This window comes from Coffea arabica, chromosome 6e (assembly GCF_036785885.1).
Source record: "Coffea arabica cultivar ET-39 chromosome 6e, Coffea Arabica ET-39 HiFi, whole genome shotgun sequence".
Classification (NCBI taxonomy): domain Eukaryota; kingdom Viridiplantae; phylum Streptophyta; class Magnoliopsida; order Gentianales; family Rubiaceae; genus Coffea; species Coffea arabica.
The window spans coordinates 409,956-434,329 of NC_092321.1; the positions used below are offsets into that span (position 1 = coordinate 409,956).

The window sequence follows — 24,374 nt, forward strand, 5'->3', positions numbered from 1 at the left end:
ATTCTAAGATGGTGATTGCCAATATATATAGAGAGAGAGTGCTTCAGAATTCTTCTTTTTGTTTTGGTGCTTTTGGTTTTGGTTGTGAAAATAAATTTGTAGTGTGTACTTTACATGGTATACATCGCAGTATACAGTTTATCCATCTCATCCTTTTGGTGTTTTTTTTTTTTTTTGGGTGAGGGGGAAGATAATAAATAATAATAATAATACTTCTATTGTTAACAAAAAAATATTTGTTTGGATAGGGTATTATTTGAAATATTATTTGGAATAATTACTGTAACATTTTTTGTGATGTGATGTATGTGAGATAAAAAAGTGATTGAAAATATAAAAAGATAAGTTAAAAAATATATTTATGATGCAAGTAAAATATTATTTGAGATAAGTTAACTGTCCAATCAAACCTAGTACTACTATTGTATTTTGTTCAACATTTCATACTATTTCTGTAGGAGTAGGAGTACTAATATATAAAAGTATATTTCTCGCGCATTTATCAAAGTAGCAGTATAAGCATTCTACAGTTCTTTTTGCCGGTAAATTGCAGCGTACAAAGTCTAGTATCATCTCCGACCATTCTACGATACGATGAATCTTCGATGGATGCCCAATCTGTTAGTCCTCTACAGTCTACAATTTTCCTTTTATCCTTTTTTCCTTTTCTTTGTCTTGCCTCTCGTATGATTCGTATTCATTTCGTGTTGGGTTGGTTTCGGAGCTCCAAAGCGATGTTTCGTGCCCTAATCCAGTACTCTTTTCTGAATTCCTAATTGTTTCTTTAATTACTGTATTTCTTGTTAGGTAATTCCAGCAGAAATCGTCGCGCGGTTAGGGTTGCATTGGGAATTTTTTTTGGGAGACAGCTATAGGAGCTAGGGTTTCCGATTCTTGAAGACTCCATACTTTCCATTTCGGTTCTGGTTATCGCGATACCTCTTTTTCTTTTTTCTCTTATTATTCTTTTTCTTTCTCGAATTTGGAGTGATCGGATAGCCGGTTGAATTGATTAAAATTAGGGCTTCTAAATTGATTTGGGGGTCTGGTTATCCAACATAATAGGGGAAGACGGGGAAGATAGGCGTGGGTTAGAGGATAATGTGTATATTGTGCGTGATTCAGAAGTGGTCGCGAAGGGTTGCTACCATGTTGCCATGGTTAGTGATTCCACTCATTGGTCTGTGGCTCCTGTCCCAGCTCTTGCCTCCGGCTTTCCGGTTTGAAATCACGTCACCCAGACTGGCATGTGTCTTCGTGCTTTTGGTTACTCTTTTCTGGTATGAGATTTTGATGCCACAGTTGTCAGCTTGGCGGGTCAGGAGGAATGCTAGGCTTAGGGAGAGGAAGAGGTTTGAGGCTATTGAATTGCAGAAGTTGAAGAAAACAGCCACGAGGAGGTGTAGAAACTGTTTGACTCCATACAGGGATCAGAATCCTGGAGGTGGCAGGTTCATGTGCTCCTATTGTGGGCATATATCAAAGAGGCCTGTTCTCGATTTGCCTGTTCCGCCTGGCTTAGGTCTATCCAACTCTGGCATTTTGAAGGATTTGGTTGGAAAGGGTGGGAAGATATTGAATGGAAAGGCCTGGTCGGACAATGGGTGGATGTGCGGGCAGGATTGGTTGGAGAATGGAAATTGGGTTGGTGGGGCTTTTGCTGGGAAGCCAAGTTATTGGAGGAACGGGGGTGGTTCTTTTGGGGGAGATGATCACTGCTTGGCTGAGAGGTCGTATTCTCATGTTCTCATTTTTGCTTGCAAGTCTTTTACAACCTTTTTTTTCAGTATCATGGGGCTTTGGAGAAAGATTTTTAGAGTTAGTTCATCTAGAGGTGATGCTTCGCTGGATGTTGATAGGAGAGGTGCACTGGATAAGAGGGGTGAAAATGTTGGTAATTGTCATGAGAGTAGAGGAGAGAAGGCCCGAAGAAAAGCCGAGGAAAAGAGGCAGGCTAGGTTAGAGAAGGAGCTATTGGAGGAGGAGGAGAGGAAGCAAAGGGAGGAGGTAGCTAGGTTGGTGGAGGAGCGCAGGAGATTGAGGGACGAGAAGATGGAGGCTGAGAAGGAACGTGGCAAAGGGTCCCCTCTTAAGGGAAGAGACCGTAGGAAAGAAGCGGAAAAGAAACGTCATGAAAGAAAGAAGGAAAGAGATCACGGATCTAGCAAAAGCAACTCTGATGTAGAAGAATTGGAAAAAAGAGCAAGCAGGGAATGTGAGCGATATAAAAAATGTGACAGTGATCGACGAGAAAATCACAGAAGTGGGTCTGAAAGCGCAAAGGCACATGGTGCTGAAGTTGGACATCCATTTAAAAGTACTTCTGTGAACAGTCATAGTAAAGGAGTTGCCGGAACTAGATACCTTGATCGCGTAAGAGGTACCTTTTTATCATCTTCCAGAGCATTTACTGGAGGTGGTTTCTTTGGAAAAAGTTCAGCTAACACTGTTGCAAGAGAGCCAAAAGCTAATGCATTTGCAGATCAATCTCAAACAAATTCAAATAGAAGAGAAGTATCTCAGCTGGATCGTGTATATTCAAAATCTAGTGGAAATGGAGATGAAAAGAACATCTCTCGGCCTGTAAGTGATTTACAATCTTTCAATTTTCTAAGCTCTTGCTTTGGTGAGTAATTAAGTTAATTTATGTACTTTGGTTCTGAAAGCAAATAAACAAACATGCTTTTTTTCCTTATGCAGTTGAAATATATTGTAATGCCCTTCGTTTTGTTTCAAAGCTTACTTTTCTGCAGAGACTGTAAATTTGTGCTAGGATCACTAGTGTCCATGGGCAATGTTTGTTAAGTGGACTTAATGGCCAATTGTTACAGTTTCTGTTTGCATGTTTCTTTCTTTTTTTGTTAAAATCACTGGAATAAGATACATTCTTTGTTTTCATGATTGTTTCACTGCAGGCGCTCATTGACCCTCAACCAGGGGGTTTAGCCCCTAAAAAGTCATGGCAACAGCTATTCACTCGCTCTTCTTCTGCTTCCCAGCCCTCAAGTTCAAATGTAATAAGTAGGCCAAATGGAAAATCCAAACCAGAAGTTCAGAGTCCTTTTACCTGTAATCCTCCAACAACACAGGCATTTGACAACCCAATTAATTTTGGACTGCCATCACCGTTTAGTGCATCTTCTTTTCCTTTTGGGTCAACAAACAGTAATACAAATTTTCTTTTGCCATCTGAACCGATGTTTCCTCAAATTGGAGAAGCACCACACCAATTTTTGCCAGAGGAGTCCGAGATTTTTGAAGATCCTTGTTATGTTCCAGACCCTGTTTCCTTACTCGGGCCTGTTTCTGAGTCACTTGATAACTTTCAGTTGGATCGTGGTTTTGTAGCAGATTCAGGTCTGGAAACACCATCTACAATGAAGAATATTTCTGTATCTGCTGAAGTTAATAGGCCATCACCAATTGAGTCTCCGATATCACGATTACGAGTTTCTGAAGAAAGGCATGCTAATCCTTTTTCTTTCCCAAGTACTGCAAAGGCCCAGGATCTACACCATCTGCCAGTAGGGGGCTCAATTAATGCTAATGACACAGGAACTTGGCAGATGTGGAATAGCTCTCCTCTTGGTCAGGATGGTCTAGGTCTGGTAGGCGGCCCAGCCAGCTGGCTTTTGCCGCCAGAACTGAATAGGGCAAAGAATGAAGACATCTTGCATCCGACACCTCAGAAAACTATGGCTTCACTGTTTAAAAATGACGATCAAGTCCATTCTGGCATTCATTCCTCTCAGAATGTGATTTTTGGAAGCCTCCATAATGGCAGGACCGTTAATAGTTCTGTGTCTGGTGGTCCTGATGGTTCGTGGTTGCCTAAAACATTTATTGGGCCAATACCTGGGAACGAAGATCAATTTTCTCGTAAGTTTAGGGAAGAAGCTGCTCAGAACAATATGATTTATGGTAGCGCTGGTTGTTCTGCGACTAATCATCAAAATGAGGTGTCTGGAGCTAACTGCTGGGCCAAGTAAGTGTACGAGTCCCTATAAAAAGAAAAAGTAAAAAGAATTTGCTGTCGACACGATACTGTAGCTCTTGGTGTGGTTTCTGTTGAGTGCCTCTGAAATGCTAAAATTTCAGTTTTCTGTTTACATCAGATGGTACCTTTTAAGTTGTAATAACTAACCAAAAAATACATATAAAATGTCACAAGCATTTTAACAGCATTTTTAAGAAGTGGAAGTTCTCATTGCTCAATACCTTTTATCCTAATTGGGCTCTGAATAGGTTCTTGGCTTTGGTGCTGTAAAGGTCTGTCATTGCAGAATATCTTGGATAGATAGGGAACTAGTGTTGTGGTATCTAATCTAAACAATTTGCAGTAAGTTGTGCACATAAAAGAACATGTTGGATGCATTACAATTGGAGTACACTTGTGTTTATGTTTAGGGAGTGACAATGGAGGCAGAGGTTTGTATTTGTTTGAGCATTCTCATACCATGCAGTATAGAAAGAGGGTGCATGATCATTAATGCATTCCAAACTTGAAAACATAATTTTGTTCTGTCTGTTCTGAACGAATAAGAGAGATTGAATTTATGGAGAAAAGATTGAAAATTGATTATATTGTTAAAATCCAGAAGCATTGGTAATACTCTGTTTGGTTATTGTGTTCAAGAAATTTAAATTTATCTCTGCAATATGCAAAGTCTTTGCACCAAAAAACTGTTGGTGCATGACAGTTTCATAACGAAACTATAGCTATTCAAACTTGTGGGATTTTCCTTCAGTGAGTTTTTTTGGTCACTTAATTCTTGTAAATGGTGAGCATGCCATAGCTGTTTTCTGCCAATTAAAACCATTCCTTGATTGACCATTGTTTTTTTTGCGTTAATAAGTAATCTTGCCAGATAACAGCCAAAGGGGTCAATGAAAAGTTGAGGTATAGATGGCATTACAGATGACTAGTTTTTGTAGGAGGTGTTTGAATAAACAGAAACATTAATGTAGCATTTAGATGCCTTTTCTTGAATAGGTAACATACAGTTACAAATGGAAGAAGAAAAAAAAAACCTCTGTAAGAAGATACATAAACTGATTTTTAACAACTTTCTTCGAATGCATTTATGATTTAGGTCCAATTACTAATATAGAAGGTGTAGACATTGGGCAAGAATTAGTAGAACTGAGAGGATCAGTTGGGTTAAATGGGAAGTGCATCTGGTATATTATGGTCCCTGATTATACCTATTAGAGCAAAAAGAAATTTTACTGCTTCCAAACCTATCACACTTAGATGGAGAATTAGTGATATAGGGTACACCCTATGTGTGTGCAATTTGTAAAAGTTAAAAGATAAGAAGAAATAAGAAAGAGTAGTTGGATGTAAAAGAAGGGGAAGTTATTGGAAGCTGTCTGCAGCAAGTGCATAATTCATTGGTGTAAGGACATTATTTGGAAACATGGATGCCCTTGCTTTAGTAAACTAGCACTTCAAATGTCTAGACGTATTTGTGGTAAATTAATGAAAGTTTAACTTTGGAACAATCATAGAGGCAATTCGGAGGGAACACTTGAGGTGTTCAATGTATTAATGGAGATGTATAAATGCACCTTTAAGAGACTCTTCAATAGGCCATTATGGTGAGGTTGGAAGAGGAGGAAAACCAAGTAGTATGCTGAGTGATTTCAAGATGGAGCATGTCAATAAATTGTCCAATGGAATGAAGTAGCTCTAAATCTGGCTGAAGGCAGAGATAGAATAACACCAGTGGCTAGGAGAATTTGTTGTGTTAAAGACACTTCTGACACTTATTTAATGCTTGAAAGGAGTTGTTAGGAATATCCAAAGGCTTCCCAGGCTTTTGGTTGATGAAATTGATCGTTTGATTTATGGGAACAGAATTTGGGCCAACAATTGTTGGTGAACACTGTTAAAAGCTATCTAGGTTTATTTCTTTACACTTCTGTGCTGTAGGTCACAGAATGAGATTTGGCCATGTTAGGAATAGTTGTCATTGAGAAAGAAACAAGATTTCCTGCCTGCATGTTCACATTTATCTTCTTTTTTTAATCAATTATTTTCCCTAACATCGTTGTGCCTTAAATTTTGAGGCTAGGATAGAAAAAGCTGTTATGCATCCCATTTGTACACATTACCTGTGATATTTAAAACTTTCCATATCTTTTTGGTAGATTGCGGGTGGAGTTTATTTTCTTTTCTGTTTTTGAATGAATCAATGCAATTACGTCAGTCTCGTGCCTTTTCTGGTCTTTCTGTCATAAAAAGATGGTCTAATTTAGTATTGGTATCTCGGAGATAGGGGTGGAGTTTGCTTTAGGTTTCTGCACGTTAGATATATTTGAGCTTGGTTGTTTCCTCTATCATGATTAATTGAGCGTACGTCTGTATGCAGTCCTCTCATGTTTGCTTCCTTTGGTTTTTTTTTTTTTTTTTTTTGGCTATGCACCGTTTTACATATTTCTGTTTTTGTTTTACCTGTGTACTTAATCCGGAGGCGCTTTAATTTTCTAATTGTTGCTTTTGCAGGAAGGACAGGAATATGCCAGTTTCGGGAATAGGGGTTGGGAACTCATCAGGGACGAAGCCCCATATTGGTGGCCTCTACTCTGCTCCAGATGTACAGTCTTTTTGGTCATATGATTGCGAAAAGGAATAGGGAGATAAGAAAAATACACCTCCTGTTCTAAAAAAGAGGAAAACCGCCTCTTTTTTATGGAGAGTTTAGAATACCGGACACATTGTATCTTCCTTCTTTTTCTTTAAGGGAGATTTACTTACATCAGCTTGATAGATAGGAATTCCGAGTTGCTCGCATGCAGTGGCAGTCAGGTAATAGCTGACGTTAACAGGGTTTAATTCTTTAACTTTAACTGCTCTCCCGGTGGGATTGGGCTACGTTTTGCGCCAAGTGGATTAGCTGCTTGATACCAGAGAGAGATGATAGACTGCTAGTTACCACTACCATCTTCGTGCTGACATTGAATGTCATTGACTCGAAAGGAAGTCGTGCTTCCACTGGGGGGAAGTTGAGGCAGCTTTTAGTTTAATGGACCTAAGCTTTTTCGGTTGGTAGAGCTACAGGCATCTCTTTGGGCTAGCGAAGCCTGGTCCAGTCGAACCCCCTTCCAGGCAGTAGTGCTTTGGTGTCTTTCCTTTTGCCTTGTTTTGTTTTATATGTCGCCTTTGTGAAGTACAAAACTTGCCATCCCCTAGAACATGATAAACGAGTATCATCAAGCCATCCTGGTTGGGACCTCCACTCTTCTTTCTTCTTTTTTGTCCAATTCGTTTCTTCAGCTGGTGTTTCCTCCGTTTCCTTTTTCTAACTATGTGACATTGTACTGCAGTCAAATCATGCGGCGTTGGCTATTTATCATGTTTTGGGTTAGAATTGGAAGACAGTGAATGCTAATGTTTTATTTAACGAAACGCATCTTAAGCGCTTAAATTCGTCCAATTGGCAATATCATTAAGCTAAGTGTACAATTCGAGTAAATGCAGTGTATCCAATCATGATCTCATATGTTCCTCTTCACGGTCCTTCATTTTGTACGATCCGATTCAACGTGTTTGTCATTCTACTCGAACGCAATGGCCGTGGCCTTGCGTCGTCTCATAGCTGGCGGTTAGAAATTTGCTTGATTTCTGTGTTGCGTGGTCTTGCCATGATAATGAAAAACTGGGGCTACGCAAACTAACGATCTGGCCCCGACTCCTACGCTTCGCCTGTTTCCAAGGATGGCAATTTTTGTGCTCTCTCAAGAAGAGAAACTTTCAAGTGCCAAGGAAAGAGAGAGCGGAAGTCGTATCATCAGATAGTTCTTCGACTTGGCGACTCGTCCAAGATGGTTGTCCAACCGATGTAGCCTCATTTAAGAGAAATAACTCTTAGGTGCTGCTTTCTTTTAAGATGTTGTGGCCACGATGAATTAATAACGCATTTGTTTTTACAATGTGAAACAGCCAAATGGGTGTAGAGAACATTGACATTAGGCATTTAGATTTCGATTCTGACACCGGAACAGCCATTTTCGCAATGGTCACAGAACCTTCTCTTTGTCAATGATCTCGATGGCCACAATCCTATCGGGATTTGGGAGAGTAAGTAATCCCCACCAAATGGGTAGATGGTAATATAAATGGACGACATGACATGGGCATCGACCAAACTTTCCGCATCCGCGCATGAACACCAAATTCAGTAGAGAGCCACTCGACATCTTTTCTCCCAACTTTCAGTCATTTATGATCACGTCTGTGGCTTCTATGTAGGACGGACTGAGCAGGTCTCTCGCCAATTGGTCTTCTTTTTTTGCTTTTTCTGATTAGATTTCCCATACCGGAGCAACTAGTTGTTTTTAACCCCCAATTAATAGCACTAGTACTAGATTTTTATTTTTAAGTAAAGGAAGGTCTCGCATGCATGCATCGAAATTCTTTCTTTCCTTCAGAACTGTGTTGAGAATTCTAGATGGGACATACAAGCTCTGATTAAACCCAAGTCCAAGAACACAGCTCAAAAAGGCACGAGTACAGAACCAACTGCGAATCGGGAAAGTAGAGAACCGCAGTAGTAAAAGGGAAGTATTTTTTTGCGCGGTAGGTTGGCCGCCATCCGAAGAGGTGCTAACGTGTTAGATTTAAATAAATCCCTGCGTCGTCAATAATATCCAATGAAAAAATGAAATTGTCACCCGAGAAAATGCTTTACATAAAGGTAAAGGTAAGCAGCTGTTTGATGCATTTCCTCAGTTTTCTTTTTCCATTATACATGAGAGAATCTTTTACAGTTTGCACGATTTACAACAGAGTCCATAAAATTTTACAACAGAGTCCAACCATTCATTCGCCTTTACGATGCCGCACGCAGGGATGTTTCGGAGGTGGACGACAATACTTGCGCTGTCGGAGCAGCCGATTCACAAGCATGTAGCATGGTGCATATGTCCTTTGTTTCCAGAAACTGCTCAGCGTTTACAAGGATCACAGGTACATATTCAAAGACCATTCTCTTGCACTGCCAAAACAAATAAAACATAGATAAAGATAAAACATAGATAAAACATAGATGATCATCAGAAAGGTAAAACATAGATAAAGATGTACTTCCAGAAACAACAATAATGATCGGACGGAATTTGATGATTATCACGTCAAAACAAATAAAAAATTTGTAACCCACTCAATTGTCTCCATTTGACTAGTGATAAACTAGACCAATAACTATCTTGCCTATGGTGCTGTCAATCACATTGTGACACATAAAAGTAGCAGGAAACTGTTTAGCAATTCAAAAGTATCCCAGACAATCGTGTAGCATAGAGAGTTCTGATAAGAGCAGCTAAAGAAGAAAAGACAGAAGATGCTATTCTGCATTAGTGCTCTATAGCATCAAAGCACTTCAAATCATGGCAACCCAAGAAATGCATGTGTCAACTTTTTTCAGCGCAAATACTTTAACTCGCTCATACCTTGTTCACATGACCCTGTACGGCATCGCATGCCTTCAGAAGCACCTCAACTATTTCTAACTGAATCGTCAGAACAGCAAAAGTTAGACAGCAATTTTAAAAGAACACAGAAAAGGTGCAGCACAAATTTTTGAGACATGCTGCATCTTAGACCAACAGCGACAAGTAGATTGAGTTCAAGGATCAAGACAAATGACTCAGTTTGTGGCAAAAGTATACCTGAGTGTCTGGATCTTTCAATTTTGTTATGGCCTCTGACACAACAGTATGGCACAATTCACAGCTATTCTTAGAGAGAGACTGCGAGATTGAAACAATGTCTTCACAAAGATCAACCTTTTGGCAGAACTCCTTGGGTTGTACTGATGAAATCTCTAAGAAGAAGAGAGGGGCATAATAATCCACCAATGAGGTGCACTGCAGCATTAAAATTCAAAAATGTATGAAACCGAGAAAACTTGAAATTCCTGGATGAGAGAAACAGAAAGGCAATGAGAATAAGAAACAGTTTAACAACATGACAATAAATTTATCTGCATTTTTTGAGTTTTGCCTAGGTCTTCCATAGTCGCTGGTCTGGAGTAAGTTATGCACCTTAAAGCCTTCAACTTGCAGAGAGGACAAGCAACTATGGGGTGTGAGTAAAATCTATAGAATTGCCTATTTTTTTAAAATCTAAAATAAATAAAGCCTCCCCAAATGTCCGTCAGACAATCTTGACCTCCAAATAATTCGTGAGATCTTAAATTATACATGAAAGCCTACGTAAGCAAAAGTCTTAAGTGTGGTCTTAGGTATGTGCTCACCTGCTGCTTGAAAGTATGCATCTTAGAGCATGTCTTATAAAGGATCTCCAGGATTTCTGTTTGAGTTTTGTTGTTAGCAAAGTAATTAACTGCCTCAACCGCAAACTCTTCACATAACATGCAAACTTGGTCATTCTGATCAAATCCATCTGCAGTTTGAACTTCTTTGTTTGGCCGCTGGCCATTAAGTTGAAAATCTGGAAAAAGAAAGCAAGCATAAGTAAGTTAAGTAACTCCACTTTTCTATTTTTGGTTATAAATTACTTCCACCTTTAACCTGACAAAAGCCATACCAAACACAAGCCAAAAAAGGAAACTGCTTAACAAGACCATTAAGCAACCATGTGTCGGAATTGACAAAAGTTATCAAGTTGTATGGAACAATAAACTCAGGGACAACACATTTTAACAAAGAACATAACTTTTTCACAAACTGCACACTTTCATGTTCACATTCTTCAGTGCTAATAGAAGCAGTAGCTTTTTGGAAGTACCTGAAGCAATGCCACTTCGACTGCGGAAGAGATTAGTGGTTACCAATTCTCTAGCATTAGCGCCCCAGCAATTGCTCAGAAGAAAAAGAAAGAAGGGAACCCTGACATCCATTTCTACCAATACTGAAAAATGTCGAATTAAAATAAGAGACAAAAGATAGTAAAGAGATATCCAACAACTGGGAAGAAAGAATAACATATCAATCAATCAAAAAGAAAGTATAACATATCAAAAAGATAGTAAGAGACAAAAAAGAAAGTATAACATATCAATCAAATGAGCAAGGCCACTTTTGTTGTGGTTAAACTAATCCAAAACCAAAGAAATTGGGAATGCACTTCCAAAGAATGCATATAAGGCAGTTCCACGAGCTCGAAAGCTAAAGATACTAGGTGAAATTGACTGACCCCTCAACTTTAGTGCAAATTGTGAGGAAGAATACGCTCCTTTTTTTTTCTTTCTTGTTTACTCCCAGATTTTACATAAGATGGTATGACGTCATGGATGGAGGGGGAAGGGGTAATCTGTTGGAGCCCAGATGATCCCAACAGGAAATACGTGTTTTATGATGGTAAAGCTGCTGCAATAAAAATATCGAGACAATTATTCGTGAATTATTTATTTATTTATTTATTTACCTGAAACAGGTTAGAGAGCAGGAATAAAATCCAAAACAAGCAGCGAGCAGAAGCAATTCATTCACGATTAAGGGGGAGAAAAACAAAGAAGCATGGGAAATAAGTAGTAATCAAAGATACGAAATCCAGTTGAACCTTTAATCATTCACGAAATAAACGAATGAAATCCGCTAGCCCTAGAAAACCAATTACGCCTACTAAAGCATAATTCAACGCGTCAAGTCAAGTCAAGAGCGGCACATCGTAAGATGATCATGAAGAACCCATAACAGATAGTTGAGCTATGAGACGAGAAGAAGATAATAGGGGTACATTTACCTGAATTCTTGCAGAAGATTTGATGAATACAATTCCAGAGGCGGAAAGACTAGAGAGAAAAAGGGCCCTTCAATTATACTCTCTATTGATGAGGCCAGGCCATCTCCTCCCCCGCTAAGCAATTATAGATGATTGGGTGTTCTTTACTATTTTGTATTTTTTTCAGAAGTAATTTTGACTTTTGTATCAGACAGAAGATGGTTGGCTTGGTTTGAGTGGTTGGAATAAGATGTGGGGGCTAGTGGCGTGGCGTTCTACTACTCTCTATTTATTTACTGCCGATCCAATCCCTTATTTAGAACTACTTACTTGATACAATGGACGGCGGCATTTTCATCGGTCGAGATCGACTCAACCCGTTTTGGGCTGATGATTTAAAAATGGAATTCAATTTAATAATCGAGATTAGCTTGAGATCGACAGAACCATTTTGGACCATTAAAAGCCCTCTATGATTGATGACACCTCCGATGATGCACTCGCAAAAGATTTACATTCATACCATACGATTCAAACATGAAATCAATTCGACAAGGAAAACAAAATTTACGCAAGTGGGATATATACTTTCTTAAATCTCTCTACTTGTATTCATTAAGAAAAGGACATTTTTGCCCGAAATTAAAGTCTGAATAAGAATAAGGTGGTAGGAAAAAAAATATGGGAATTTATGAAAAAAGCTTAAGGATTTTGACCATGAGATGTTGTACAAAGGCTGTCATCGAAAGTATTGGCATCGACTTTTTGAAGACAAAGAAAGGAATATCGCGGTTGGACAAAGTCTCTCATGTCCTGTGGCTTATCGGCACGTTGGTGGTTCATGGCGGCGCGTGCCAAAGTCTTGTGAAAACTGAAAGCTGTTGTTGAGCGGGGAATTCCCCACCAATGTTGCGTATAGGAGTTTAGTTTTTCTTTTTTTTTTTGTCGACGGGGTGGGTGTCCGGGTCAATTCCGTAAAGGCGGCCCGACTAATCCCACTTCGGCCCGACCCGGCGCCCCAACCAGACCTAGCACGTTAGATGCACGGAGAAGCCGATGTTGCTGCGGAGGTTCGACCCCAGGACCTGACGGTCCCGAGGAAGAGGCGCCAACCACCAGCCCATTCACGTGGGGGCACGTATAGGAGTTTAGTTGCTGCATAGGTGGCCTCTGCCACTGTGTAAAAGCTGACATTTTTATCATAAAGATCATTTTTTTTTTGCTCAAAAAGAAAAAAAGAAAGAAAAAATCGTATAATAACTCCTAACGGTCCAAAGATGAAGCGAGACAATATAATAATTAATATGTCTCCTCTAGGAATGTTAGACATTATTAATTGCACGTTTAATGCATCAATAAATAATCGAATAGCATTGGGTTGATATACTATGTCGGTAAATTAAAACGGAGTCTGTCTTGGTTTTCATCCATCGTCGCGACGGGCATTTACTGCTAATGCTGGCTGCTCTACCGTTGCAAACAATAATATGACACCCTGGCGCAACGAGAGAGAGATCCTGCATTCCTGCTCGCTGCATCTTCCTCCTCCGAATTTCAAAAGCAGGGGAAAGCCAGGCAGACAAATTCACAAACATGATGGCAAACTAAAAACACAACAAAAATTGGGCGTCGTCATTCCTCAAATACACCATTTCCAATATGATAGTGGAAACCAACCACACGTAATCACCACCCACAAAACTATAGAAGGACTTTTCTCAATTCATTTAGTAACAAACATTCTTCAATGAATACGTAGGATGACTTTGCTGGTAGTGGTGGCCAGGCTAAATCCGCACCCTCAAAGATGATTACCAACCCTTAAACCGGAAACCAGATTTACATATGCTTAAAAACATATAGACTTGCACACAAGAAACTCCCAATCATTTGGAAGTCACACCTAAGCATATCCCCCAAAACAGCACACTGCAAATGAAATCCTAGAAAGCTTAGTTCCGACTCAGGAGGATAATTTACACACTAAGTAATTGTAGTAGTAGTTGTCGACAGCAGCACTATTAAGGGGGAAATATGGATTTTACCCTAAACAGAGAGACAACAGCATTATACAAGTTGTTAGCTACTGATCCCAGATTCAGCTCCCCTGATACTCTACTCCCTAAGCCACGTTGAAGTTGCACTTCGTTTCTTCTTTTTCTTACCCTCCTTCGTCACGAGGAGTGAAATCCGAGCAAACCCGTACTTCTTTCTCTTTGCCGGGAGTTGCTTCGCATTTTCGGCCCCCCCTTTGGTAGCAAAATTCTTATCACCATAGTGTTTCCCAAGCATTTGGGCCAGTGACACCTTACGCTTCCCAACATTCTTATCTCCCTGCATTCCGTTCTCAAATTCCTCAGTCAAAAGCAGCTTCCTGCTCAGTATTTGACCAATAGATAACGTTGGCTTCAGGACTGGCTTTAGCTCATCGTTTACCATATTGATACCATTTACATCCAGCAGACTAGAATCTTTGCGGAGATGAGATGGGCAAGCGTTTTTGAACTTGGTCGAGTTGTGAACAGGGCGCCTTTTCTGGCCCCGTTCAGATCTCCATTTTCGCAGAGCCTCTTCAACTGCCAGTTTGCCTCTATTTGCACTCTCTACCCTGCTCAGTGCTTCCTCCAAGGCCTTCTTGCTACTTTTCACTTCTTCTGTAGCTTCCTCTACCTTCTTTAGGATTTCAGCTTTTGATACATTAGCTTCGTCTACTAGAGGCACTGCATCTACCAATCTCTTCTGACAAGCTGCCTCAGCTTCACGTGCTTTTGACTTTAGTGAAGCGTATTCCTCACAGGTAATAGTTAAAACTTCAGGCTTTTGCTGTAAACCAGAACGAGCAGTCTCAGTGTTAGATAGTGCTCTAATCTCTGCAAGAGCAACAGCTTCAGATGCTCTAGCCGCTTCCTTCATTTTCTTAGCAGCCACTAGCCTGATCTCAGTAGTCTTGATCCGAATCTTTGCCTGTTCAATCTCAGACATCGCTCTCGAGACCTCTGATCTGGCAGCTTCTCCAACTTTCTTAAACTCTTCTGTCTCAGAGGTCAACCGTTGGATTTCCTTTGCCATATTCATGGTTTCATCACAACTGACCCTACCTTGATCTGCGCATTTCACCAGCTGTAGCTTATCTTTTGTTTGGTTCACCTCCGTTTCAAGAGATGAAATTTTTACAGTATTTGATGACAGCCTTTGACGAGTCTTCTCGAGTGAGATTCTCTCCTTCTCAATTTTTCTGTTATATGATTCAACTGTGGCTCGAATCTCTGCAAGATCAGTCGTTGTCCTGGTTAGGTTTAACTTGGCCTGTTTCAGCTCCAATAAGATAAAACCTGGAGCAGATGAGGGACAGAGGTCTAAACCGCTGTTAGCAGTCTGATGGCTATCCGCCTCTGCTGCTTCAACAGGATTTACATCCTTGTCATTGAGGGTTGAACATACTGCAGAAGTTTCTTTCTGCAGGTTTGCCTTCAATTCTTCCACAACCATTTTAGTGGCCTCCAGTTCTTTTAAAACATCAAAAGTTTCCCTTTCTTTCATGACAAGATCTCTTTCCAACTGCGCAGCTTGTTCCTCCAAGTGTGTGATGCCCATCAGTTCATTGCCATGCTGCAAAACACCTCATAAAGTCAGCTATATAAAAGATTTGACACCAAAAGAAGAGCATAAAAGTAGCACCTACAAAGTATCAGCACCACTTCTTCCCTGTCCCCATCCCCCCCCCCCTCCAAAACCCAAAAAAACAATTTTCTTCCAATGATAGATTTTGTTGCGGTTTCAAAGGTATATTGGTGCATCATGTATGGCTGCACCAATTTTTTTTTTTTGGGGGCGCATATATCTCAAGGAAAAACTCTGCAAGATAGGAAGTTCGTCACAGTCTGCTGTAAGGTATTTCAGCGTCGAGGTTCTTTAGCCTAGGTTGTGCATAAATATTCAACCCCTTGATGAAATTTGAAAAGAACATCCCACGCAGAAAAGGCAAATTAGACATGTAGCAAGATTGAGCCTAAATAATAGCAACAAAACTAATTTTTAGGTTAACCATTTTACAAATCTAGATCTTTAAAATCAAAGCGTACGCACGAAATTGAACAATTGTGCAAGTGACATTCAAGAAAGATTTAATGCCTCACTTCTCTCGAGTCTCGACTACGTGATATAGACTCTTAATGGAGTTTAAAGTTCGATAAGATATACTATAATTTATCATCAATCGTAAGCTGAAAGGCAGAAAATACCAAGCAAAGATTGGCTAAACACGATAATATATACCGTTGTAAAGAGCTACTGCCCGAGAAGCAAAATCCCATCAACCAAAAATTTCTGTTTTTCACAGCTAAGCTAAGTGCAAAAATACACACTCGTATCGTACGAGGAGTTTCTTCTTTTTTTTTTCTTTTAAATGCAGCGGCAGAAAAATTGGCATGGAATCTTTTTTAGAACGTCAAGAAACAAAAAAAACCTCAGACGCCACGCAAAAACGGAGAGACGAAAAGAGATAAACCTCAGAAGAGGAAGAAGAGGGCTTGTGGTTCTGGGAAGACGGTTTCCAGAAGCCCATTCCCCCGAATCGGGATGCGGCCTCCCTCACGGACTCGAAGGGTGCAGAGGTGTCGATCTCCGCCCGCACAGCGCCCTTGTCCTCCTCCTCATCCGGAGAATCCAGGAGGATATGGGTGGCGGGCCCCATTGTAGGAGAGGAATCGTAGCCCTCGGGGTGATGATGGAAGGCTTCGGAAGCACCCTGACTAACTCCACCTAGGGCGGCCATTGTTAACTGTAGAGGAAGTAGTACTAATAAAAGCAACAAAACCAGAACCAAAACCAAAACCCAAACTTCGTCGCGTCTCTCTCAGTCTCAATCAAAGTTAGAAATGGAATGAACCAAATAGGACACACTACTGTGGGTTGGTACAGGGCAATGCGGCAACAATTTTGACGAGTGTAATTCGGGAAGTAGGAACAAGAAGTGAAGTGGTAACAGCTAGTCTGTGGTAAACTTGAAAGAAAAAAAAGGAACTTTTACAGTGCTCTCGTTCTGTACTGGTAGCGTATAAATAGATAGAGGTGAGAGAAAGGACTGGCGAGAGGGTGAGCAGAGGAAGAGTAACGTCTTGGAGACAGACAGGCAGACAGTAGCGTTGGTGTTTGTTTGCACTCCATTTATTTAAAGGATTTCCATGACTTTCTTTTAAACGGAGGGCGAGGGCTTTTGCCTTTTGTAACGTTTGGATTTTTCCACAAAGCCGCTAGAGCCAGCGCCAGCAGTCTCTCTCTGGATCCCCTTGAATTTTATTTTATTTTTTTATTTTTTATTTTTTTTCAGTTGGGGTGTCCGGGCCTACACCCGACTAGTCCCCCAATACTGAGGAGAGCGGGCCTCACCGATCCCCAGGAAGATACCTCGGTTGCTCAAGCTCAGGGTCGAACCCTAGACCTGTCTCACCTAAAGAGGCTACACAGGCCCCTGGATCCCCTTGAATTTTATTGAAGTGAATCTCATGGAGCCGGAGTGCTACAAATCAAATCACAAAGACTAATCAACAACTTGCTTCGCGGTGGGTTGGCACCTTGGAGTTTCATGTCCAATTTCGGACAGCACTAGAACAAAAAATAATAATAATAATAATAGTTACGCTTTGCTCCCTCTGTAACTCCAAATATACATACATACACTTTACTTCTTATGATCAACTTTTTGACCGTAGGGGTTGAGATGATGTTATATTTTACATGATCAAAATATCCTTGTCTAACTTTTGAACATACATAATAATTGTACTATAATAAATATTTATTTCTTCAATAGTTGTTAACTCCATTTTAGACACAATTTCATCATGCATTTCGACCTCTTAGCCATAAAATAAATTAGATAATATGTTAAAAAAAAGAAGAAGTCTAAGTAACTCAATGTATTTAAAGTAATTAGTACTTTTGGAATGAAGATTATTTGATAATATTTTATTCTTTTTAAATGTATTTTATATGAGATAAAAATGTGATTAAAAATAAATATGTGTTGAAAACGGTATTTAGAGAATCTCTAATTTTTCTCCCCAAAAAATGTAGAATTTAGACAAAATACAAAGTAAGGCATGATCGCGATATAGAAATACCAAACCGGATCTTATTAATTCGTGAGAATCTTATGAAAGTTGCAAGATGAACAAAAATTATCACAGTCAATACATTTACAATTTAAATGAAAAAAGATAAGCGATGGAAAACTTGTGTAAAGGTTTTAGGAATTTTAAAATTCTTTTTACTCTAAAATACATTTTTTAATTTTTTGGTATTATATCATCTTTTTTAAAAAAAATTTTATCCTGTGACCAGTGGCGGAGTTAGGAATTGCAATTAGGGGGGGCGAGTCTCTGTTATTTGGACCAAGTCCAAATAACTTTCAAATATTATTGTTTAGGTCCTTGAGAGGGGGCAAAGTGAAAATTTTTATCAATATTTTGGGGGGGGGCAAAACAATATAATAAAATTTTTTTTACTTAGAATTTTTTTTATAACAACTGGAGGGGGGCAAAGTGAAATTTTTTATCAATATTTGGGGGGGCAAAACAATATAATAAAAAATTTTTTACTTAGAAATTTTTTTATAACAACTGGAGGGGGGGCAAAGTGAAATTTTTTATCAATATTTGGGGGGGCAAAACAATATAATAAAAATTTTTTACTTAGAAATTTTTTTTTGAACAATTGGATGGAGGGCGGTTGCCCCCCCTGGCCCCCCCTTCCCTCCGCCCCTGCCTGTGACTTTGTGTTTTTTCTAATAAGATGTTCCATAATCCGATTAAAATATACTATTATTCTATAACCATTATGAATGGTCATTAATTGGTGTGTTTGGATGGTAGATTATTTGGGATAATTTTTTTTTTTAAAAAAATACTATAGCACTTTTTTGATATAATATATATGAGATAAAAATGTGACTAAAACAATGTATTGATGCTGTAAGTAGATAAAAAAAAAAAGGGCAAATAAAAATGCATTGATGATGGAAAATATCATTTCATCAAAATTTTGAACAAAAAATTCATTACTAACATTTTACTAAGGGTCTGTTTGATAACATAAAAAAATGCTGAATCTGAATTTTTTCAGACATTCGGATGTTTTGAGTGTTTGATAAATGAAAATCTATTTGCTGAACTTGTTAAGCAGTGCTGAACCTGTGTGTATTTTTTTCAGCACAGGAATCCTAACTGAATGCTTAATTCTGATAAGAATCAATAGAATTACTTCAACTACCTTATCTTATCTACCAAATCTACCCTTGTTTGTTAATTATGTTCAAAATTCTTATCTAATTAAACAACATAATATTCTCTATCTAACGATTTTTAGTTTCTCTTTTCTCCCTTTTTAATGACTTTCACATCTTCTTCATACTCCTCATATAATATATTTCATCTTTTATATTAATTTGATTTAAAAATAAATATTGTCATTTTCATACCTAACAATTTTAAACTAATTAAATCATAGATTCTATTTCTTTTTTGAATGAAATGATATAAGGGCAAAATTGTCAAATTAAACTTATTAAGCATTCAGCTATAAATATTTATCAAACAACATAAATAGGTTTAGCATTAAAATTCAGACATTCATATATTTTTTTCAGTGCTTAAAATTCAGTAAATTAATTGTTTCAGTATTCAGATTTCAGAATTCAGATTCAATTTTATCAAACGGAACCTAAGTCAATGAATAGGATAAAATATTTATATTTAAAGTTCAGGGGATAAAGCGTTACAAAGAATCAAATTCAATAAAGTAAGCTATAATTAACCCCAAAAAGGGGAGAAATGAGTTAAATGATATAGGAAAAAGAAGTGTAAGTGAAAAGTCCCGGACACTTGCACTAAAAAAATCAAACCACAATTTAATCCCTTCAAAAAACGAAATAGAAAACAAACATGTTTCCTTTCACAAGAAGAGACGAATCAATCGGAGGGAGTTGTTGAGAGGGAAAACCGTTCAATTTTTTCACCGCCTCTCGCTCTCAATCCCAGCAACGGACCGCCCAAATACTCTGACAACGCCACCCCAGCCCTCGACTGAATGCTACTCCACAAAAGATCTGGCCTAGCTATATCCATTGAAATATTCATCTCACCCAATCCAAGTAGACCATATGTGACGTCTCTAAGCGACAACTAGCTGATGCCTAAAATTTTGCCGCAACGATGAAATAATTGTTTGCCCTAGTATTTTTCTTTCTTTTCCAAGATAGAAATGAAACAGCAGACCGTGCAATAACCGTTAATAAAAAAGAGAAAAAACTTGTTGGATTTGTGCAACACTGCAAATGCAGTTTCAAAAAGAGGATCATATACTGGAGGTTAGTGTTTGGCTGAAATCAATTGCATTGTTTTGTAGCAACGCTTGTGAAGGAAGATGGATTTCCTTTTCTTTTAGTATTTTTATTTTCTATATCTTCTCAGCTTTCGTCGCTTACCTGGTCTAAAAATCTCACTACTTCCGCGTTCCGGACCATCTCCTTGTTCTTGCAGTAACCCGGAAATATTCAGGGACGGAACTCGGAACCCGAAAATACCCGCCAGCCTATAAATACGTTCAAAATAAATTCATAAACGTACATGCTACTAGAAAGTGATCCGTTTGAACAGTGAATTATTTGTCAATATTTATTTGTTTGTATTATCAATATATTCTTCAATCATCTTTCTTCATCAGAAAAAAAAAATGTTATAATATATATATATTTTTTTTAAAAAAAAAATTATCCCATCGCAGAATCCCTGCAGTCCATTGACACATGCTCACATGTTCTAACATCCATCAGGCCCAAACCACCAAGAAGCAAATTAGTCCAATGCTAACCCAATGTAACCGAAACTGACATGACCTACGGCGGGCCTAAAGCGCTTGGGCTTACGAGACTTCATCCGCAGACAACAACAGATTAATAAAAGGAAAAAATTTTAACCCAAGTCTACCATCTTTGCCACTTGAAAAAAAATGCATGATTCATTTGACCAGATCATCTCCTTAACAAGAGAGTATAACCGTAATCAAGCCGAGACAGCAAATCTGATCGATGGGGGCATTAATATTGAGTAAATCTTGTATACATTGTTTTCATGGTTAGATGAATGTTACAATAAATGAAATTTAAATTTGAAATTCAAATTGATCATATGAAACATTCATCTAAGCATGATAGTACACGCATGCATTGTCGGTGTATAGAAGATTAATTTATTAACATTATGCATGTGCTTTAAGGAAAACTGTCATTGTTTTCATTTCACTCTTTCAAATTGTACTTCTACTTCATTTTTAATTGTCCATAGGCCTTCATGTTTTTGGGTTCACTTGAATAATCATTCATCAGACAAGAATAACAGCTTATCTATATCAAAACATCATATATATTATTCTAATTGCAAAGGCTTACTTTGGAATTTCACATATTATGTTTACTATGAATTTTCCTCGCGCTTAATACGTTTACTGTAGTACTTCTTTGGAAGCGGTAACTACCAACCCCAATACCGTATAACTTGTACTTACTTGACCATGTTGTAGCTCACCAGCACCAAGACTAATCGCTAACTTTGTTAATACTTTATTAAAGTAACTTGTAATTAATTGATAAAATAATAGAATTCTAGCTAGATTGTTTCCAAAAAGTAAGTTTTTCTATCAATCAATTATAGATTCCAGTGTGCTTTAAATGGTAGGCACAATAATATTTTTGCTCATCGATACAATATTTAATAAAGTAAATCTTATATACATTGACAGTGTATATACTATCATGGTTAGATACATGATACATTTGCAAAATTTGAGTTTCAAATTTAAATTCAGATTATGTGTCATGTACTCAATAATGAAAGTATACACACTGTCAGTGTATAGAAAATTAATTATATTTTATATTGTTTGTGAGAACAAAATATTGGAATTATCTCTTTTTTCCCCAAAAGGGCAGATTTTGTGCACATATTCAAAAAATATTTTCCAAGTGATGCACTTCCATATTTTATTCCCATAGTGATGATTTTTGCCACATCAGTCGTTAAATTCTCATTAAAGATGAACTATTATTTTGCAACTTTTTATTAAGGGGAGTATGCCATCATAACTTGGTCGATAACTTATTATGTAAATGAGAGTCTTGACAATATTACCCATGCAAATATCAATCTCTGAAACTTTTAAAAGTAATTATATTTTATGCCGGATAATTGATTCACTTAAGTTGTGTTTTGATTGAGAAATTTGATGAAAGATTTGAATTTCAGTTAAATTGCTCCAATTATTTGGATTGATTAAGAGGCCTTTAGGTTTATAATTCATCAATTATTTTTATATAAAATAGAAGCCAATATTATTAATAATCTAGCTGCACGTTTTGCTTGACAAATAAAACAGCACTAATAGCAGAAAATATATATAACAAGTCATAGATATATCTAAACTAAATAATCATTAGGTTTATAACATGCTCCATAAATATCTATGCATGTCTATTTCTTCAGATCCGCTATCCAATTAGTTTAAAGTTCAGAACTTATATCAAGATCCGATAACAGGATCCAAAAAATTTCAAATCTAATATATAGATCTAATAAAACTTTTAAATCTAATAGAAAAATAATTTAAAAAATAAATAAAACTCTCACTAAAATGTCTTAGAAAAAAAAAAGAAACTCTCACTAATAAACATTAGGAGAGAGAGAGAGAGAACTCTCACTAGAATACTTTATGAGAGACTTTATTAAACATAAAATAAAAACAAAGGAAGAAAAATATAAATCTTAGCTTAAAGCCAAGACCTCTCTCCTATGCAAAAAGAACGGTGGAAAGAAGGTTACAAGTGGAGAAAAGATAGAGAGAGTGGGTGGGAGAAGCAAGATTTGTAATTCATCAATTATCTAATTACACTTTAAATGCTAAAATAATTTGTAATTTATAAAATTCAAATACTTTTTAAGTAATCTAAAAAACTAAAAGAATTTGAGAGAATTTCAAATCTTTTGTCAAATCCCTCAATTCAAACATGGCCTCAGAGACTCTAAGCAAGCCAAGTCGAAAAAGGAAAAAGGTCATTAAATCATTAGAAGAAGTACAAAAATTCAAACAGTTACATCGTAAACATACTAGATTTATTAGACTGATCAACGAATACAATTTAAATGCTTAAATATCACAAGTAATAGTTAACAACAACCACCTTTTCTCATTGGCTCTCATCATGCACATGGTATGGAAAATTATAATCAACAACAACTATTCAAGATTTCTCCAAATTTCATAAAAGATTTGTGATCACTGTACAATCAAAAGTGAAAAAAAGAGAAGAAAAAAAGAGAGTAGCCTTCATTTACCATTGAGGTTGCATATACAAGTGATAATGTTTGAACTACTAGGAAATTCACCGAGGATAAATTATGAAAATTTAGTCAGTTGCTTATCAAGATTAGGCTTCTCTGAGCAGTTGTATGGATTGAAGGGGGGAAAAAATAGAGGGATGGAAAGAAGATAGGGCTGGACATTAGAAATGAAAAATGGGAACTACGAGAATGGAATATAGAAATCAAAGAGGATTGGTTTTCAATGAGCTGATTTTCAGTCTATCTGGCAACATATAAATTAGAAAGCGAATAAAATCTGCAAGTAAATTATTGATAAGAAGATTATTTTGGCAAGAAAAAAAAAATCTAAAAGTAGCATTAGAGCTAACTAGTAAGTCGTATCTATTTGATATGAATGCTTAAAAACAGGAAAAACAACAATAACATCCCCCGATAAAAGTCAAGACTGAAGGAAATACAAGTAGTTTGCATGCCGATACCTAGTCTTGGAAGAGGGAAAGGAGAGATAGGTAAGAGTGGTAGAGGCACGTAAACCATGACAGCACCTTAAGATTTTATTATAGTTCCAACGTCCAATTACATTCCCCAATCCGAAAGAAAAGTAGTAATAGCAACACTGGAATAATTGAATTGAATGACAAGTTATATAGATTGAGAAACAAGTTATATAGAGGTCCAAACTCCCTCACGTACGTACGCGAGCATGCAGCTGCTGGGGAGCGATTTCCAAAACCGAGTCTGGAGCCGACTATTTCGCAAGTGTAAAATGAAAAGGTTGGTCCCGAGTTGGCGTTGTACTCTTTTTAAGTTTCATGTTGATTTTAAACTAGTTATTGCTATGCCTGTTTCGGTTTGTGGGATTGAGAAGCCAAAGCGAATTAGAATTGGAGGACTCGCTTGAAAATGATGGTACGAAACAACGGATGTGTGCATGCCTCCTTCTTCTCCATTTTTTCCTGATACTACAGAGTTCGAGCTGTATTATTCAGGTTAGGTGCCTTGATGGAGATGCTGTTATAACTGTCCAAGCCGTACATAAAAATATGACGACCGTTTTAGACTTCCCAGTCCAACCACTTAAAAACCCCGCAAATAAGGCACTAATTTAATTTCTACAAGCTGGCAAAGTTGAAGTACCCTACTTCAAAATGACCGCCGTAGGAAAGGGGACGATCAACATGACCGCTGCAGGAGAGCTAAGCTAATTAGCAGTAACTAGTTTAGTCCTTCCCCTTGGGCCTTGATGGAGAGGGGGCAGCGATTTTTTTCCGATCTCGAACGCAAACATGAGTAACTTTTAAATGCTGCTGTTT

At 37.8% G+C, this 24,374-nt stretch overlaps 3 protein-coding genes across 4 annotated transcripts; 1 reads left to right on the forward strand and 2 right to left on the reverse strand.

Annotated features, from left to right (window-relative positions):
* Positions 1-464: 464 nt before the first annotated feature.
* Positions 465-7,241, forward strand: LOC113696124 (uncharacterized). 2 transcript variants are annotated; one of them, XM_027215481.2, is made up of 4 exons: positions 465-620; positions 818-2,583; positions 2,916-3,985; positions 6,509-7,241. In XM_027215481.2, exons 2-4 carry the CDS (start codon positions 1,102-1,104, stop codon positions 6,636-6,638), a joined length of 2,682 nt encoding a protein of 893 aa, XP_027071282.1. In that variant the 5' UTR covers positions 465-620; positions 818-1,101; the 3' UTR covers positions 6,639-7,241. The 2 variants fall into 2 exon arrangements, with proteins under 2 accessions (XP_027071282.1, XP_027071281.1); XM_027215480.2 differs by having other exon boundaries at positions 468-620; positions 808-2,583.
* Positions 7,242-8,669: 1,428 nt separating this feature from the next.
* On the reverse strand, positions 8,670-12,013 carry LOC113696270 (uncharacterized). Its single transcript, XM_027215705.2, has 6 exons — positions 11,711-12,013; positions 10,754-10,876; positions 10,260-10,456; positions 9,673-9,870; positions 9,454-9,513; positions 8,670-8,999 (listed from the first exon to the last, which is right to left on the reverse strand). Exons 2-6 carry the CDS (start codon positions 10,863-10,865, stop codon positions 8,835-8,837), a joined length of 732 nt encoding a protein of 243 aa, XP_027071506.1. The 5' UTR covers positions 10,866-10,876; positions 11,711-12,013; the 3' UTR covers positions 8,670-8,834.
* A 1,378-nt stretch (positions 12,014-13,391) lies between these two features.
* On the reverse strand, positions 13,392-16,749 carry LOC113697145 (WEB family protein At2g38370-like). Its single transcript, XM_027216622.2, has 2 exons — positions 16,197-16,749; positions 13,392-15,298 (listed from the first exon to the last, which is right to left on the reverse strand). Exons 1-2 carry the CDS (start codon positions 16,461-16,463, stop codon positions 13,805-13,807), a joined length of 1,761 nt encoding a protein of 586 aa, XP_027072423.2. The 5' UTR covers positions 16,464-16,749; the 3' UTR covers positions 13,392-13,804.
* Positions 16,750-24,374: the final 7,625 nt, after the last annotated feature.

What these genes read in the sequence shown, in the direction of transcription:
- LOC113696270 (XM_027215705.2), bottom strand. Translation starts at nt 10,865, where the DNA reads ATGGATGTCAGGGTTCCCTTCTTTCTTTTTCTTCTGAGCAATTGCTGG. An exon ending in TGAAAGATCCAGACACTCAG is followed by an intron (nt 9,514 to 9,672) that starts GTATACTTTTGC and finishes CTGACGATTCAG; the next exon opens with TTAGAAATAGTTGAGGTGCT. An exon ending in TACAGGGTCATGTGAACAAG is followed by an intron (nt 9,000 to 9,453) that starts GTATGAGCGAGT and finishes TTGTTTTGGCAG; the next exon opens with TGCAAGAGAATGGTCTTTGA.
- LOC113697145 (XM_027216622.2), bottom strand. Translation starts at nt 16,463, where the DNA reads ATGGCCGCCCTAGGTGGAGTTAGTCAGGGTGCTTCCGAAGCCTTCCAT. An exon ending in CCTCTTCTTCCTCTTCTGAG is followed by an intron (nt 15,299 to 16,196) that starts GTTTATCTCTTT and finishes GGTGTTTTGCAG; the next exon opens with CATGGCAATGAACTGATGGG.
- LOC113696124 (XM_027215481.2), top strand. Translation starts at nt 1,102, where the DNA reads ATGTGTATATTGTGCGTGATTCAGAAGTGGTCGCGAAGGGTTGCTACC. An exon ending in AAAAGAACATCTCTCGGCCT is followed by an intron (nt 2,584 to 2,915) that starts GTAAGTGATTTA and finishes GTTTCACTGCAG; the next exon opens with GCGCTCATTGACCCTCAACC. An exon ending in GGAGCTAACTGCTGGGCCAA is followed by an intron (nt 3,986 to 6,508) that starts GTAAGTGTACGA and finishes TTGCTTTTGCAG; the next exon opens with GAAGGACAGGAATATGCCAG.